Source organism: Artibeus jamaicensis, unplaced genomic scaffold (genome assembly GCF_021234435.1).
Source record: "Artibeus jamaicensis isolate MK-2021 breed Jamaican fruit bat unplaced genomic scaffold, CSHL_Jam_final scaffold_1964, whole genome shotgun sequence".
NCBI lineage: Eukaryota > Metazoa > Chordata > Mammalia > Chiroptera > Phyllostomidae > Artibeus > Artibeus jamaicensis.
The window spans coordinates 181,727-200,780 of record NW_026522030.1 but is presented as its reverse complement, the minus strand read 5'-3'; the positions used below and the strand labels follow the sequence as shown (position 1 = coordinate 200,780).

Sequence of the window (19,054 nt, the reverse complement as noted above, 5' to 3'; positions counted from 1 at the left end):
TCTGCTCAGCAGTGTGTGCTGGTGTACAAGTGAGCTGTGTCTGTGGGTGACACATTGGTGTGTGAGAGCAGAAAGGTGTATTGTTTGGTTTTCTATGTGTTACTGTGTTGTGTGACCATAAGCATGGGATGTTGGTGGCAGTTTAATCAGTGTGCCTGTGACTGAATAGGCTTAACTGCCCCATGCTGATGGCCTTCCCCCAGTAAGGAGATGGGTCAGAAGAGGCAGAAGCATGCCCTCATGTTTAATAGTAGGGTGTATGCTGCTTGTTGTGGCTGGGTGTGCAATAAATATGTATTTCTGAATAAATGATAATGAATGTAATGGTCTTTACTCAATTGGAAAGCAGATCAATATCCATGAAGGGAACTATCTAGGTAGGGATCTAAGAAAATACTGAACTGCTTGCAACCCTACAGTAACTCAGGGTGTTACCAATGATGGGAGAGGTGTTGATGGGTGGTAGTTAAGAGTATGGGCTCTGATCATATAGATGTAGTAAACTGACCTGCATATTTGATAATTTTTCCCATTAAGTTTATTCTAATTATAGTTTACATACAATACTAGTTTCAGGTGTGTACAACATGGTGATTCAACATTTAAATAACTATTTGTCACCACACAAAGTTATTATATTATTGGCTAAATTTTATATTTCTTAACCTATAGAAAATGGCAATACATACTGTTTATATATGCACATAAGATTTATATCATTTTTATGTTTCTATTTCCTACCAGATAATATAAGAGAGAAACAATACTGACTCTTACTGCAGTTGTGAAGATTTTTTAGTCTGGGAATGTAAGGCTGATGTTGGATCATAAAAGGTATATAAAGCCCTGAACTTAGTGTACAGCACAGTGTTTATGGCCCCAGGATGGCCAGCATTATTATGGAAGAGTTTGTGGACTATTCTGGTTTCAGAGCTATTCTGGCATCAAAGGGCTTTGAATAGTCACCCATTTTTGAAGTGTCCCTGAGTTTACAGCTGTAGGTCACTGGCACCTGGTAGATGAAGTGATTAGCCAAAGAACATACATGTATGACCCATTCTGTGGTGATGGCCTAAGGCAGTGGGGAGGTGTGGGCTAGGTGGACACAGGAAAGGGAAAAAGTGGGAACTGTAATGGTGTAAACAATAAAAAAATAAGGAGAGAAATTCATGATTTCCCCATTATTTTACAATTGGAGATGTGATGGTCCTGGTTGTCTTTTTAGGATCCCGAGATTCCCAAACCTCCTTCATCCTCGGCAGACACAAGAGCAGCATGAGGCCTGAGAACCAGAGCAGCCTGTCCGAATTCGTCCTCCTGGGGCTCCCCATCAATCCAGGGCAGCAGAGCGTGTTCTTTGCCCTGTTCTTGGGCATGTACCTGACCACAGTGCTGGGTAACCTGCTCATTATCTTGCTCATCAGGCTGGACTCCCGCCTGCACACACCCATGTACTTCTTCCTCAGCCACTTGGCCCTCACTGATGTCTCTTTCTCATCTGTCACTGTTCCCAAGATGCTGATGAACATGCAGAATCATCACTTCTTCATTTCCTACCCAGGATGTATTTCTCAGCTGTATTTTTATATATTTTTTGGTTGTACTGATAATCTCCTTTTGGCAGTGATGGCATATGACAGGTACGTGGCCATCTGTCATCCTCTACACTATAACACCATCATGAGGGAGGAGTTGTGTGTGCTGCTGGTGGCTGCCTCATGGATTACTACATGTGCCCATGCACTGTTGCACACCATCCTCTTGGTCCGACTGTCCTTCTGTGCTGACGCTGTCATCACCCACTTCTTCTGTGACCTCACTGTGCTCCTGAAGCTCAGCTGCTCAGACATCTCCCTCAATAAGCTGGTCATCTTCACTGAGGGAGGAATGCTTTTATTTTTGCCTCTGGCTATTGTTTTGGGCTCTTATATCCATATAGGAACCATCATCCTGAAGGCTCCCTCCACTAAGAGACTCTTGAAAGCTTTTTCTACCTGTGGCTCCCATCTTCTTGTGGTGTCTTTCTACTATGGGACACTTGTAGGTGTTTACTTTTTGTCCTCATCATGGGATTCCAAAGACATAATTGCTTCAGTCATGTATACAGTAGTTGCCCCCATGCTGAACCCCTTCATCTATAGCCTGAGGAACAGAGATATAAAGCAGGCCTTAGAATGTTTGTCATTTGGGTTAAAGAAGTTAATATGTCAATGAGGTCACATTTGCTACTTGGATTGTTTATAATTCTTTATTCCTAACCAATATTTTTCCCTTGTTCATCATCTCTTATAAGGTATATGCAAAATCTTTTGCAGAACCTGTTGCACAGTTTTAGCTATGAATTTGTCTTTTTCTGCACTGAGATATGTCAGTGTTTACTTATGTATTCTTATACTGTATTATAAGAACACACTGACTTAGCATTATGACCTGCTACTGGTGAACTTACCTTTTTTTTAATGGAATCTTTTATGCTGGCTTTTGTCAGCTTCAAGTTCATTGTGCACATGTCTTCCCAACTCACATTCAATGACATCATGCTGGCTGACTGCAATCAGCCATAATCAGAATAATTATACTGTGAAAATTCATATGTGCTACAAAGCAAAACTTTTAACCAAAGAGAGACAGGCTTTTTAAAAATGCATTTAAAGCACACAACATTGTTTAAAATAAGGAGATATTTCTAGCAATGGGTTCTGTATTATTACTTCATCTACATCTCATATTAATATTGATATTTTATATCTATAGACATAGATGCATACACAGATAGAGAAAGATAGATATAGATTTGGATACAAATATTTCTAGCAATGGGGCCTGCATTATTAGTTCATCTACTTCTTATATTAATATCAATATTTTATGTCTGTAGACACAGGTGCATATATAGATATAGATCTAGATATAGGTATTACTATAGTATAGCTAGTAAAGATGCAGCTTTTCTCATGTTAGGTTTTACATGGCACTTTTTTTTAACACTTTAGACTTTACTGTGTCCAAATTGTCAGTGAGGTGTCCTTTGGTCAATGGTGTATGTAAACTTACATTTTGTTCTTTTTATGTGCAGCAACAATTGTTATTTCCAGAGCTATTTCTATATTGACATCTAAGGTAATCATAATGTATTTGAATTTATATTTTCTATATAACTATGCAATACACCTGCCTCACATTTACTCTCTCTTGTCTTCCTACCTTTTAATTATTTACATGTATTTCAATATTCCAATACCCCTCTGCTAACATATTACTCAAACATTATTATATTTTGTAATTCTTTTCTGTGCTATATGCAGAGATTACTTCCTACCTCCTTTTTAAATTTTAAATAATATTTAACATACAAAACACGACATTGACCACTCTAGCCTTCTAAGATATACTATTCAGGCATTTATGAGAGTCATCACCAATATCTCATTTTAGGAACCTCTACAAAGCATCAATGAAACTGAGTAATTTGCAACTGTAAAAAATAAAAATCAATATATCTATGAATCAATATGGAAAAACATCTGGATATATAGTTAAATAGAAGCAAGGAATGTGCCAAAGGGCACTTAGAGCACTGAAATTTTTGTAAAAATTAAGGGAAATAAAATACACCTGTTTCCCCATTGAGCAAAAAGTAACAGAGGAAGAATAAATCAGAAACTAATGAGCTGGATTACCCAGAGAAGATGGACAGAACAGATGGGAGAGGAGTATAATTATTAACATAGTTATGACCATGTTGTGTTTTGCCACTAGAAAACAAATAGAAGAGGTGGTGCATAAAGCAAAATAGAATCAAGAAGACAAATGAAACTAACTATATCTTAAATTAATACCATAATTAGACTAAAGAGGGAAATAATCTAAGTACCCTAGTAATTCTTGAACCCAGACTTTTCTCTATACACACTTACAATAAAAAGAAACTAGAAACAAAGTCTTAAGCTGTAGTGGGTCATTAACAGTGTCATGTATAAGTAAAAGAGTCCTTTGGATACTTCCCATGTATCCAAAGATTCAGCAAACAAGTAAACACTGAGGAAAAGGGAGTGACTCCTCACTCTCATAGGAAAGGTACTGTGCACATAGAAAAGGAGAAGCTGCAAAGGACTCTCAGGTGTTAAACTAGAATTGAAGATATTCGTTTGAGCTCATGGGTTTTAAAATCTATAAATAGATAAAAACTTATATGAGATATATATATTATATACACACACACACTGTTCCCAGCCCTCATTCTTTCTGCCCCACTCCTGACCCACCACCATTAGTAAATTTCCTTTAGTCTTTGATTTCTATTTTTTACTTCTTGTGTTCCTTTTATATATATTCCCCAGTTGACTTCTCTGATATTATTTAGAGTCCTTGGAAACAATAAACACACCCAGAGATTCAAAATGAATAACAATAGTAATGGATTATAACTCAGAGATTGATAAGTAAAAATCCACGAGTCCATAATGATATAAACAAATAGAAAACAAATGAGTGGGGAATAAGCATAACTTCCTTCTTATGAGAGAACATAATTAATGAACACACAAGAAAAAATACTATTTGTAAAATTACCATCTGGCCATCAATTTGTGATAATCTTCTCATTTAAAACTCACCAATGAGATCAACATGGTGGCATACGTAAACACACCTATCCTCCTTTCACAATCACATCAAAATTGCAACTGAACTAGAGAACAATCATCACTCAGATGTGCCAGGAATTGAGCTGAGTGGAAGTCTGAGAACTACGGAATTAAAGAAACCACATCCATCCAGACCAGTGTAAGGGGAGGAGATGTGGAACAGGCTGGTGCCACACCCACATGTGGTGGATAAAACTTTGAGAGGAATGTCTCAGGAGTGAGGAGTCCCAGACCCCCGACAGCCCTCCAACAACCCCCCAGCCCACAGTTCCGGTGTCAGGAAGACATCTCTCCATAACGTCTGTCTGCAAACGTCAGTGGAGATTGAGTTGAGGGAAGAAACTTCTAGAGTCCCAAGCACTTCCTCTTCAAGAAAACACATACAGATTTAGGCTCACTCCCTCTGGGCTCCAGCACCATAAGGTTAGCAGTTGGAGAGGCACCAGTGGCATACTGGGAGAAACTGAAGTGTCTGGCATCAAGGTGAGAGCTGGGGAACAGTTTTCTTCCAGACAAAAAGGCAGGCAGAGCCCACTGTCCCTTTTCTGAATCCTCCCTCCACAAAGCCACAGACCTCATATGTGGATGCCATATCTGAGACTCCATCACCTGCCTTACACTGTTTGCCCTGCCCTAGTGATCCCCTGACACTCTGTCTCACCCAACTTATGGGCCCACCCAAGCTGTTAACAGTGGCTTTTCCATATGAATGGCTTGACTCATGCTTCACAACTTCCTAATCATCTTAAACAAGCAACAGCCAGCCTCAGTGAGCCACCATCCCCCATACTTCTTGCTAAGTGGCCCAATGCTTGGCACTAGCAGCAGCCAGACTTGATTCAGAGATCAGCTTTGCCTGAGAAGCTCCAAGCCCAGCACAGGTAGTAGTCATCTCAAATTGCATTATACCTCATGCAAGGTAGCTTCAGGCAGAACACAGGAGGTGGCTAAACTTGTCCTGCACCACATGAGAAACCTCAGAGACTATGCATCCAGTGGACAGCTACAGACCAAGTCAGAGATCATCCCCATTAAACTGCCAGCAGCAACCAAAGCTCAACTACAAGAAGATATTATACTTGGCCCACATGAACTGCACACCTCGAGTACCCAGCTTGGGTGACAGAAGAAGCTGTGCTAAGGGACTGTACAGGACACCTATAACATTAAGCCACTCTGCTAATACAGGGAGTCATAGTAGCTCTACCTGATACACAAAAACAAACACAGGAAGGCTGCCAAAATGAGTAGAGAAAGAAACAAGGCCCAAATCAAAGAACAGAATAAAACTCCAAAAAAAAAACCCAAAATGATGATAAGCGCTCTGTCAGATGCAGAGTTCAAAATACTGGTTATAAGGCTGCTCAAGGAACTCAGTAAAGACTTCAACAGAATAAAAAAGATCCATTAAGACACAAAGGATACACTAACTGAAATAAAGGACAATTTCCAGGGAAACGACAGCAGAGTGGATGAAGCTGAGAATCAAATTGGTGATTTGGGACTTAAGGAAATAGAAAACAACAAGAAGAAACAGGAATCAAAAAATAAACTGAGGATACTTTAAGGAGCCTCTGTAGCAACCTCAAATGTTTGACATTCACATGTGGAGTGCCAGAAGGAGAAGAGAAAAAATAAGAAATTGAAAATCTATTTGGAAAAAATAATGAAAAAGAATTTCCATTACTTGGTGAAGGAAATAGACATGCCTGTCCAAAAACCACAGAGAGTCCCAAACAAGATGGATGCAAAGAGGCCCACTTGAAGGCACATCTCATTAAAATGCCAAAGGTTAAATATAAAGGGAGAATCTTAAAAGCAGGCAGTCACCTACAAAGGAGTTCCCATAAGACTATCAACTGATTTCTCAAAAGAAACTTTGCAGGCTAGCAAGGATTGGAAGAAATACTCAAAGTCAATAAAAGCAGGGACCTACAGCCCACATTGCTGTACCCAGCAAGGCTATCATTTAGAATCAAAAGGCAGATAAAGAGCTTCCCAGACAGAAAAAAGCTAAAGGAGTTCTTTATCACCAAACCATTATTATATGAAATGTTGACAGGACTTATTTAAGAAAAAGAAGAAGAGAAAAACTGTGGAGAATAAAATGGCAATAAGTACAGATCTATCAACAATTGAATATGAAAAACAAACTAGGCAAAGAAAAAGAGGAGAGACAGAATAATGGATATGGAGAGTATGCTGATGATTGCCAGATGGGAGGGGAATGTGGGAAAAATGGATGAAGAGGTGAGAGAATTAAGTACAAACAGGTAGTTAAAGAATAGCCATGGGGATATAAAGGTAAGGAAATGGAGCAGCCAAAGAATTTATATGCATGACCCATGGATGTAAACAAAGGAGTGGGGATTTCCTGAGGGAGTGGGAGGTGCTGGGTGGAGGGAGCAAAATTGGGAAAAATGGGGACAACTGTAACAGTATAATCAAAGAATATAATTGACAAAAAAGGGAAAGTAAAAAAAGAATCACCAATGGATGTTAAATATAGTGGCTGAAAGGCTAATAAGGAAAAAGTTATGTTTATATATCATCAAAATACCTACTCGAATGATACCAACTAATAACCAGGTTAAAATATTAACTTCAAAACAATAGTAACTTTATAAGAGGACTTTGCAGATTCCACCATAGTCAATTAATCAAGGATTCAAACACTAGCAAATGGGAAAATTAATATCATATGTCTTCTTATAATATGCAGTGTGGTATACCTGGCGAAAGTCTAAGCCTGAAAGATACACACATTAATACATACCTGCACACAGAAGGTAAACACAGTAGAACATTAAACATTGGGGAGTCAGGGTAGAGCCTTTCCAGGAATTCTTGACATCAGTTTTATAACATTTCTGTATCTTTAAAATCATTTCCAAATTAAAAGTTGAAAAGTTCTTTGTCTCGGCTGGCACATGCCCAAGAAGAAAGGAGTCCAGGCATCACTATAATTGGGGATGCTGTCCCCGAAGACTCTAGTCCCTCTGCTCTTGGACACCCAGCTCCCCAAAGGGCAGGCAGAATTAGCCAGAAGCTTGGGGACTGGGTGTCAGTCTCTCATTAGTAGGGTCATCTGTTGAGTCTTTTCTCTGGAGCTGCTTAAACAAAATGAAAGTGCTTAGAAGTGCCAGCCCTAGATGTTTCTTCTATTTGTGTCAATGTTAGGACTCCTGAGGAGAACCTGAGGAGCTGGGCAACAGTCTGGAGCAGAAGGTGTCCCAACTCACCAAAGATGAGCACAGGTCACAGAGGCTGGATATCTGCATGGTGGACAGATTTTGCCTGTGTGTTGGTTGATTCATGGATGAGACTTTAAGTTCATGACTATGCGTATGTCTCTGTGAGTCTTCAGGTACTGTATATGCTTGTGTACATTCTGATTGAAAGTTGCATTTGTGTGCACATGTGTGTGCACAGGTATCTGAGTCACAGCATGACTCTTCCTGAGGTAGACCTAACCTGGCCCTGTTTTAGCCCATGGACACCAAGTTGTCAGCCTCTTGCCTGTGATTAGGGACTCCTGATTCATGCCTGTGATGGAAAGTACTTGCATCACAGCTGAGCATCAGAGGTGACATTGTTGGCTCTGGTGCTAGACAAGAAGATACCTGACCTCAGAGGAGACAAGGTCAGGTCAGAGAAGGGTCATGTCTCTGCTCAGCAGCATGTACTTGCTGGTGAATGTGTGAGCTGTGTCTGTGAGTGACACACTGGTGTGTGAGAACAGGAAGCTGTTTTGTTTGTTTTTCTCTGTATATTGGCCTATTGTGTGTCCATGTGCATGGCGTTGTGGTTTACCATGTGGACACCATGTTGTGGTGGTTTAATGAGTGCACCTGTGACTGAATAGACTAACCTGCCCCAGGCTGATGGCCTTCCCCCAGGAAGGGGATGGGTCAGAAGGGCAGAAGCATGCCCTCATTTTTAATAGGAGGGTGTGTGCTGCTTGTGTGGTGAGTGTGTGTCTGGGTGTGCATATGTGCTGTTCATGTGTGTTTCTTGTGAGATTTTTTGTTTGTGGCCTTCTGTGTTTTAGGTGATGTATGTGTAGTGTTAGTGTGTATGTGGTGAGCTGTTTACTGGGTGTGTCATGAGTCAGGTGTGTTGAAGTGCATTGTCAGTGTGTTCGAAGGTGACTTGTCTATCAATGTGTTTTATGTATGTCTCATTTGTGTGTTTCTGATGACTCGTATGTGTGTGCATGTATGTTTATGAGATCTCCTTTTCTTAGGGTGGCAACTTGGTAACAGGTAAGTAATATTCACAAATCAGCACTGTGTGTGTGTGATTTCCATCAATGACCTCAATTTTTCTTTAAGTGTCCTCTTTCTGGGGCACCATTAGCTGAGAGAACCCAACTCCAAAACACATCCTGTGTCTGGAAACAGACCCAGTGTCATATTCATGTACCTGAGTGAAGTCATTGAGTCACTCAGAATTTGCAACTCTTTATTTTTACTAAACATCCCAGGCAAGAGAAAAGCCAGGAATCCAGCTGTGAGAAGTTATTGGTCAGAATGGCCTTCAAATAGTGGTGACCTTGGAAAGTTATTTAAATCCTTGGCCTCAGTTTACATCTACAAAATGGAAAGAATTGCACATCCTATGAATCATAGTGAGGTCTTCATTAATTGTTTATTGTATAAAAATTTGTATGTATTGGAGAATTTTTCTCACTTGGAATGTATATAAATGTGAAGAAAAAAATCAGTAAGGAGACTGTGGAAACTTTGACCAATTTGAGTCCTTACAGCTGTAAAATAATATACCGTGCTTGGCTCCCCAGCCAACAAACGGGAAGCTTCCATGTGAAGAAGTTTAGAGCATGGGTGCTGATTACAAGGATGTATTACACTGAACCCCATGAAGCAGCTAATACTTGGTAATTGTCATGTATAGAAAATGATAACACCTATATGTCATTTATATATTATGTATCGCATATAATATAAACATAGATACACATGTCTGTGTGCCATTCTGCCCGTCATTTACTGCTCAGTGCCCACAGAGTTTGTATCACTTATGTTTCTATTCCTTAAAAGCTGAAATAGGTGAAAGACCACAAATTCTTACTGCAGCTGTGAAGTGGTTGTATTATCTGGGGATGTAAGGGTGATGACTGGATATAACTAGGGAACAGCAGTGAAGTCCTCAGTCCAGTACTCGGATGTTCACCAAAATATTCAGCGCTGTCATGAAAGGTAGTTTGTGGACTTTTCTGGTTTCAGAACTACTGCAACATCAAGTGCCTTTAAATGGCCAGCAATTTCTGGAGTGTCCCTCGGTTTACAGCTGTGGGTTAATAGGTTCAAAGGCAGAGTGTCATGTTGTTCCAACAACTCCTCAGCACTGGAGTCTCATGTTTACTTAAGGCAGACACAACTGATCCAAGTTTTCAGGGCTCATCTTCCAATTCTGCTGCCATGAATTGTGTATTCACTGGGCCAGTGTACAAATTATCCCTCCATGTTCATTGAGATCTAAACTCCCAGAAGTGGGGACGTTGCTTTCTCTGTTCACTGGTGTATCTGAGTCCTTAGTAGAGGTCCCGACACAGACTCTGTGTTCAATAAGTAATGGCTGAATTAAATGGTAAACACCTCCTGCTTCTGCGCTATGAGGTTTTGTTGGTTTCTTTTTGGGTTCAGTGTTTTCCTGGAAGCAGACTGGGTTACAGCAGAGATGTATACATTTACTAGTACAAAAAATTAATAAGGGTATAGTTAAAATGTTATTATTTTTCCAGAAAATTACAGTATGAGATGTGATGGTCCTGTTTTTATTTCCAGGATTCTGAGAGTCCCAAACTTTCCTCATGTCCAGCAGAGAGATGAGCAGCATGAGGCCTGGGAACCAGAGCAGCCTGTCCGAGTTCATCCTCCTGGGGCTCCCCATCCCTCCAGGGCAGCAGGGCCTGTTCTTTACCCTGTTCCTGGGCATGTACCTGACCACAGTGCTGGGCAACCTGCTCATCATCCTGCTCATCAGGCTGGACTCCCACCTACACACACCCATGTACTTCTTCCTCAGCCATTTGGCCTTCTCTGACATTTCTCTGTCATCTGTCACTGTTCCTAAGATGCTAATGAATATGCACACAGGGCAACAATCCATTTCCTATGTGGGATGCATTTCTCAGTTGTATTTTTTCATACTTTTTGCTACTCTTGACAGTTTCCTTCTCGCTATGATGGCATATGACAGGTATGTGGCCATCTGTCACCCTCTACACTACACCACCATTGTGAGGGAGGAGTTGTGTGTGCTGCTGTTGGCTGCCTCATGGATTACTGCATGGGCCCATGCACTGTTGCACACTGTCCTCTTGGTCCGACTGTCCTTCTGTGCCAACACTGTTATTACCCACTTCTTCTGTGACCTTACTGTGCTCCTGAAGGTCAGCTGTTCAGACATCTACCTCAATGAGCTGGTCATCTTCACTGAGGGAGGAATGTTTATTTTCTTGCCTTTAGCTATTATTTTGGGCTCATACATTCATATAGGGACTATTATCATGAAGGCTCCCTCCACTAAGAGACTGTTGAAAGCTTTTTCTACCTGTGGCTCCCATCTCTTTGTGGTGTGTTTATTTTACGGGACATTTGCTGTTGTTTACCTTTTCTCCTCCTCATGGGATTCCAAAGACATCATTGCTTCAGTCATGTATACGGTAGTCATCCCAATGCTGAACCCGTTCATCTATAGCCTGAGGAACAGAGATGTAAAGCAGGCCTTAGAATATTTGTCAACCAGGTTAAAGAAGTTAATATGTCAATGAGATCACATTTCCCACTTGGAGTGTTTACAATTCTTTATTCCTAAACAATATTTTTCACTTCTTCATCGTCTCTTATAAGGTATGTGCAAAATGTTTTGCAAAACCTGTTGCACAATTTTAACTATGAATTTTTCTTTTTCTCTGCTGAGATATGTCAGTTTTTCCTTATGTATATTTATACTGTATTATGAAGACACACTGATTAGTGTCAGGATCTGCTACTGATGTGGTCCTCCCTTTTGGTTAATTATATATATTTTGATATTCCATCACCCCTCTACTAACTTATTAATCATACATTAATAGTATTTTAATTGTTTTCTGTGCTGTATGTAGAGATTACTTCTTACTTTCTGTAATGTTTAATATACAAAACATGACATTGACCACTTTAGCTTTCTAAGATACACAATTCAGTGGCATTTACAGGACTCATCACCGATATCTCATTTTAGGACCCCTAAAGAAAACTCTACAGAGCATCAGTGAAACTGAGTAATTTGCAACTATGAAAGAATAAAAACACATATATCTATGAATCAATATGGTGAAACATTTGGATATATTGTTAAATGGAAACAAGCAATGTGGAAATGGGTACTTAGTACTGAAGCTTTTGTAAAGATTAAGGGGAAATAAAATATACGTATGTCTGCCTATTTGAACAAAAAGAAACACAGGAAGTATAAATCAGAAACTACTGATGTGGTTTACCCAGAGAAGGTGGATGAAATACATGGGGAGATGAGTATAATTACTAGTCTAGTTATGACCATGTTGTCTTTTGCAACTAGAAAATAAATAGAAGAGGTGGTGAATAAAGCAATATAAAATCAAAAAGACAAATGCACCTAACTATATCTTACATTAATACCACAATTAGACTAAAGAGGGAAATAATCTAAGTACTCTAGTAATTCTTGAACTCAGAATTTTGTTTATATACTCTCACAATAAAAAAAATTGGACACAAAATCTTAAGCTGTTGTTAATGTGTCATTAACAGTGGAATGAGTTCAAGATTCTGAACTACTTCCCATGTATCCAAAGATTCAGCAAACAAATAAACACTGAGGAGAATGGAGTGACTCTTCACTCTGATAGAAGCTGCAAAGGACTTTTGGGTGTTAAACTAGAATTGGAAAATTCAGTTGGACCTCATAGGTTTTAAATTATAAATAAATGGAAACTTATATGATATATATATATGGTGTTCCAATCCTTCATTCTTTCTGCCCAACTCCTGACCCATCTACATGGGTAAACATTCCTTTAGTCTTTGATTTCTACTTTTTACTTCTTGTGTTCCTTTTATATATATACTCCAGTTGACTTCTCTGATATTATTTAGAATCCTTGGAAACAATAAACACACCTAGAGATTCAAAATTAATAGCAATAGTAATGGATTATAACTCAGAAAATAATAAGTTAAAATCCATGGGTTCATAGTGATATAAACAAATAGAAAACAAATGAGTGGGGAATAAGCATAACTTCCTTCTCATCAGAGACCACAATTAATAAACATACAAGAAAAGATACTATTTGTAAAATTACCATCTGGGCATCACATTTGTGATAATCTTGTCATATAATAATCACCAATGAGATCAAGATGGTGGCATAGGTAAACACAGCTCTTCTCCTTGCACAACCACATCAAAATTACAACTGAACTATAGAACAATGATCACTCAGATCTCTCAGAAATTGAGTTGAGTGGAAGTCTGAAAACTATGGAATTAAAGAAACCACATCCATCCAGACCAGTGTAAGGGGAAGAGATTTGGAACAGGCTGGTGCCCCATCCACATGTGGTGGATAAAAATTTGAGAGGAATGTCTCGGGACTGAGGAGTCCCAGCCCCACAACAGCCCTCCAACAGACCCCAGTCCAGAATTCTGGTGCCAGGAAGACATCTCTCCATAATTTTTGTTTGCAAACATCAGTGAAGATTGAGTTGAGGGAAGAAACTTCTAGAGTCCCAAGCACCTCCTCTTCAAGAAAACACATACAGATTTAGGCTCACTCCCTCTGGGCTCCAGCACCATAAGGTTAGCAGTTGGAGAGGCACCAGTGGCATACTGGGAGAAACTGAAGTGTCTGGCATCAAGGTGAGAGCTGGGGAACAGTTTTCTTCCAGACAAAAAGGCAGGCAGAGCCCACTGTCCCTTTTCTGAATCCTCCCTCCACAAAGCCACAGACCTCATACGTGGGTGCCATATCTGAGACTCCATCACCTCCTTACACTGTTTGCCCTGCCCTAGAGATCCCCTGACACTCTGTCTCACCCAACTTATGGGCCCACCCAAGCTGTTAACAGTGGCTTTTCCATATGAATGGCTGGTCTTGCCTCATGCTTCACAACTTCCTAATCATCTCAAACAAGCAACAGCCAGCCTCAGTGAGCCACCATCCCCCATACTTCTTGCTAAGTGGCCCAATGCTTGGCACTAGCAGCAGCCAGACTTGATTCAGAGATCAGCTTTGCCTGAGAAGCTCCAAGCCCAGCACAGGTAGTAGTGTGTTGCAGACCCTGTCCAGCAGAGTCCGCCTGTTGTGGTTTACAATGAGAATCATTCACAGGCGACAACAATGATGTGTGGAAAAAGCGAACAGGCACGACTACTTTCTCAAGGGGAGAGTGCCTACGGTGCCTCGGCCACTCCCTCAAGAGGGGAGCACCCCGACCCTTGCCTAGACAGGCTTTTATTGTTTTCCTGGGGTCTTACATCATAGAAAGATTTATTATCTATCACATAAAATATTATTGTCTACGTTCTAGGTACAATCAAGGAAATAAAAATAACATGCAAAGGGGAATGATGATGAGCTCATTAGCTCTGTCTTTGGGAGAACTCATACAGGCTTTGGAAGTTACTTTGAAGATAGACAATACACATTTGTTGTTTTAGACCAGGGTGATGGAGTTTTAGCAAGAGCAAGCCATAACAATCTGTATGCATTTTCTAGGCCTGATTCCCATGGGAAAACTCAGTTTGAAGGTCTGGCCCCTGCCCACCACTTCACATCCATAGGTTTTCCATACAGAGCTGAGTCACATTTGCCAGGCCAAGACGAACCGGTCCCCTACAGTAGTCATCTCAAATTGCATTATACCTCATGCAGGGTAGCTTCAGGCAGAACACACAAGGTGGCAAACCTTGTCTTCCACAACATGAGAACTCTCAAAGCCTATGTATCCAGTGGACAGCTACAGACCAAGTCAGAGCACCATCTCCTTGGTCCTGCACAGCTGATCCCACACACAGGGTGGAGGTTTGTGGTAAGTGGTCACAGCCAATCCTTGTAGGTGACTGGCCTGCAGAAATCATCCCCATTAAACTGCCAGCAGCAACCAAGGCTCAACTACAAGAAGATATTATACTTGGCCCACATGAACTGCACACCTCAAGTACCCAGCTTGGGTGACAGAAGAAGCTGTGCTAAGGGACTGTACCGGACACCTATAACATTAAGCCACTCTGCTAATACAGGGAGTCATAGTAGCTCTACCTGATACACAAAAACAAACACAGGAAGGCTGCCAAAATGAGTAGAGAAAGAAACAAGGCCCAAATCAAAGAGCAGAATAAAACGCCAAAAAAAATAAACAAAATGATGATAAGCACTCTGTCAGATGCAGAGTTCAAAATACTGGTTATAAGGCTGCTCAAGGAACTCAGTAAAGACTTCAACAGAATAAAAAAGATCCATTAAGACACAAAGGATACACTAACTGAAATAAAGGACAATTTCCAGGGAAATAACAGCAGAGTGGATGAAGCTGAGAATCAAATTGGTGATTTGGGACTTAAGGAAATAGAAAACAACAAGAAGAAACAGGAATCAAAAAATAAACTGAGGATACTTTAAGGAGCCTCTGTAGCAACCTCAAATGTTTGACATTCACATGTGGAGTGCCAGAAGGAGAAGAGAAAAAATAAGAAATTGAAAATCTATTTGGAAAAAATAATGAAAAAGAATTTCCATTATTTGGTGAAGGAAATAGACATGCCTGTCCAAAAACCACAGAGAGTCCCAAACAAGATGGATGCAAAGAGGCCCACTTGAAGGCACATCTCATTAAAATGCCAAAGGTTAAATATAAAGGGAGAATCTTAAAAGCAGGCAGTCACCTACAAAGGAGTTCCCATAAGACTATCAACTGATTTCTCAAAAGAAACTTTGCAGGCTAGCAAGGATTGGAAGAAATACTCAAAGTCAATAAAAGCAGGGACCTACAGCCCACATTGCTGTACCCAGCAAGGCTATCATTTAGAATCAAAAGGCAGATAAAGAGCTTCCCAGACAGAAAAAACTAAAGGAGTTCTTTATCGCCAAGCCATTATTATATGAAATGTTGACAGGACTTATTTAAGAAAAAGAAGAAGAGAAAAACTGTGGAGAATAAAATGGCAATAAGTACAGATCTATCAACAATTGAATATGAAAAACAAACTAGGCAAAGAAAAAGAGGAGAGACAGAATAATGGATATGGAGAGTATGCTGATGATTGCCAGATGGGAGGGGAATGTGGGGAAAATGGATGAAGAGGTGAGAGAATTAAGTACAAACAGGTAGTTAAAGAATAGCCATGGGGATATAAAGGTAAGGAAATGGAGCAGCCAAAGAATTTATATGCATGACCCATGGATGTAAACAAAGGAGTGGGGATTTCCTGAGGGAGTGGGAGGTGCTGGGTGGAGGGAGCAAAATTGGGAAAAATGGGGACAACTGTAACAGTATAATCAAAGAATATAATTGACAAAAAAAGGGAAAGTAAAAAAAGAATCACCAATGGATGTTAAATATAGTGGCTGAAAGGCTAATAAGGAAAAAGTTATGTTTATATATCATCAAAATACCTACTCAAATGATACCTACTAATAACCAGGTTAAAATATTAACTTCAAAACAATAGTAACTTTATAAGAGGACTTTGCAGATTCCACCATAGTCAATTAATCAAGGATTCAAACACTAGCAAATGGGAAAATTAATATCATATGTCTTCATATAATATGCAGTGTGGTATACCAGGTGAAAATCTAAGCCTGAAACACACATACATTAATACATACATGCACATAGAAGGTAAACACAGAAAAACATTAACCATTGGAGAATCAGGGTAGGGCCTTTCCAGGAATCCTTGACATCAGTTTTATAACATTTCTGTATCTTTAAAATCATTTCCAAATTAAAAGTTGAAAAGTTCTTTGTCTCAGCTGGCACATGCCCAAGAAGAAAGGAGTCCAGGCATCACTATAATTGGGGATGCTGTCCCCGAAGACTCTAGTCTCTCTGCTCTTGGACACCCAGCTCCCCAAAGGGCAGGCAGAATTAGCCAGAAGACTGGGGACTGGGTGTCAGTCTCTCATTAGTAGGGGTTATCTGTTGAGTCTTTTCTCTGGAGCTGCTTAAACAAAATGAAAGTGCTTAGAAGTGCCAGCCCTAGATGTTTCTTCTATTTGTGTCGATGTTAGGACTCCTGAGGAAAACCTGAGGAGCTGGGAAACAGTCTGGAGCAGAAGGTGTCCCAACTCACCAAAGATGAGCACAGGTCACAGAGGCTGGATATCTGCATGGTGGACAGATCTGCCTGTGTGTTGGTTGATTCATGGATGAGACTTTAAGTTCATGACTATGTGTGTGTCTCTGTGAGTCTTCAGGTACTGTATATGCTTGTGTACATTCTGATTGAAAGTTGCATTTGTGTGCACATGTGTGTGCACAGGTATCTGAGTCACAGCATGACTCTTCCTGAGGTAGACCTAACCTGGCCCTGTTTTAGCCCATGGACACCAAGTTGTCAGCCTCTTGCCTGTGATTAGGGACTCCTGATTCATGCCTGTGATGGAAAGTACTTGCATCACAGCTGAGCATCAGAGGTGACATTGTTGGCTCTGGTGCTAGACAAGAAGATACCTGACCTCAGAGGAGACAAGGTCAGGTCAGAGAAGGGTCATGTCTCTGCTCAGCAGCATGTACTTGCTGGTGAATGTGTGAGCTGTGTCTGTGAGTGACACACTGGTGTGTGAGAACAGGAAGCTGTTTTGTTTGTTTTTCTCTGTATATTGGCCTATTGTGTGTCCATGTGCATGGCGTTGTGGTTTACCATGTGGACACCATGTTGTGGTGGTTTAATGAGTGCACCTGTGACTGAATAGGCTAACCTGCCCCAGGCTGAAGGCCTTCCCCCAGGAAGGGGATGGGTCAGAAGGGCAGAAGCATGCCCTCATTTTTAATAGGAGGGTGTGTGCTGCTTGTGTGGTGAGTGTGTGCCTGGGTGTGCATATGTGCTGTTCATGTGTGTTTCTTGTGAGATTTTTTTTTGTTTGCGGCCTTCTGAGTTTTGGTGACGTGTGTGTAGTGTTGGTGTGTATGTGGTGAGCTGTTTACTGGGTGTGTCATGAGTCAGGTATGTTGATGTGCATTGTGAGTGTGTTTGCAGGTGACTGGTCCATCAATGTGTTTTGTGTATGTCTCATTTGTGTGTTTCTGATGACTCGTATGTGTGTGCATGTATGTTTATGAGATCTCCTTTTCTTAGGGTGGCAACTTGGTAACAGGTAAGTAATATTCACAAATCAGCACTGTGTGTGTGTGATTTCCATCAATGACCTCAATTTTTCTTTAAGTGTCCTCTTTCTGGGGCACCATTAGCTGAGAGAACCCAACTCCAAAACACATCCTGTGTCTGGAAACAGACCCTGTATCATATTCATGTACCTGAGTGTAGTCATTGAGTCACTCAGAATTTGCAACTCTTTATTTTTACTAAACATCCCAGGCAAGAGAAAAGCCAGGAATCCAGCTGTGAGAAGTTATTGGTCAGAATGGCCTTCAAATAGTGGTGACCTTGGAAAGTTATTTAAATCCTTGGCCTCAGTTTACATCTACAAAATGGAAAGAATTGCACATCCTATGAATCATAGTGAGGTCTTCATTAATTGTTTATTGTATAAAAATTTGTATGTATTGGAGAATTTTTCTCACTTGGAATGTATATAAATGTGAAGAAAAAAATCAGTAAGGAGACTGTGGAAACTTTGACCAATTTGAGTCCTTACAGCTGTAAAATAATATACCGTACTTGGCTCCCCAGCCAACAATCGGGAAGTTTCCATGTGAAGAAGTTTAGAGCATGGGTGCTGATTACATGGATGTATTACACTGAACCCCATGAAGCAGCTAATACTTGGTAATTTTCATGTATAGAAAATGATAACACCTATATGTCATTTATATATTATATATCACATATAATATAAACATAGATACACACATCTGTGTGCCATTCTGCCCGTTATTTACTGCTCAGTGCCCACAGAGTTTGTATCACTTATGTTTCTATTCCTTAAAAGCTGAAATAGGTGAAAGACCACAAATTCTTACTGCAGCTGTGTTATCTGGGAATGTAAGGGTGATGACTGGATATAACTAGGGAACAGCAGTGAAGTCCTCAGTCCAGTACTCAGATGTTCACCTAAATGTTCAGCACTGTTATGAAAGGCAGTTTGTGGACTTTTCTGGTTTCAGAGCTACTGCAACATCAAGTGCCTTTAAATGGCCAGCAATTTCTAGAGTGTCCCTGGATTTACA

General features: G+C 40.3%; 1 protein-coding gene across 2 annotated transcripts; it reads left to right on the top strand.

Moving 5' to 3' along the window:
* Window positions 1-1,272: 1,272 nt before the first annotated feature.
* On the top strand, window positions 1,273-11,442 carry LOC119046916 (olfactory receptor 1J4). Of its 2 annotated transcripts, XM_053656264.1 has the most exons (2): window positions 1,276-1,772; window positions 10,503-11,442. In XM_053656264.1, the coding sequence occupies exons 1-2, from the start codon at window positions 1,276-1,278 to the stop codon at window positions 11,440-11,442; spliced, it is 1,437 nt and encodes a 478-aa protein (XP_053512239.1). The 2 variants fall into 2 exon arrangements, with proteins under 2 accessions (XP_036998093.2, XP_053512239.1); XM_037142198.2 differs by lacking the exon at window positions 10,503-11,442 and having other exon boundaries at window positions 1,273-2,214.
* Window positions 11,443-19,054: the final 7,612 nt, after the last annotated feature.

Bases quoted from the DNA above. Each gene is read 5' to 3' on its own strand.
- LOC119046916 (XM_053656264.1), top strand. From the start codon at position 1,276: ATGAGGCCTGAGAACCAGAGCAGCCTGTCCGAATTCGTCCTCCTGGGG. The intron at 1,773-10,502 runs GTCCTTCTGTGC...AGAGATGAGCAG, and splicing joins ACCATCCTCTTGGTCCGACT to CATGAGGCCTGGGAACCAGA.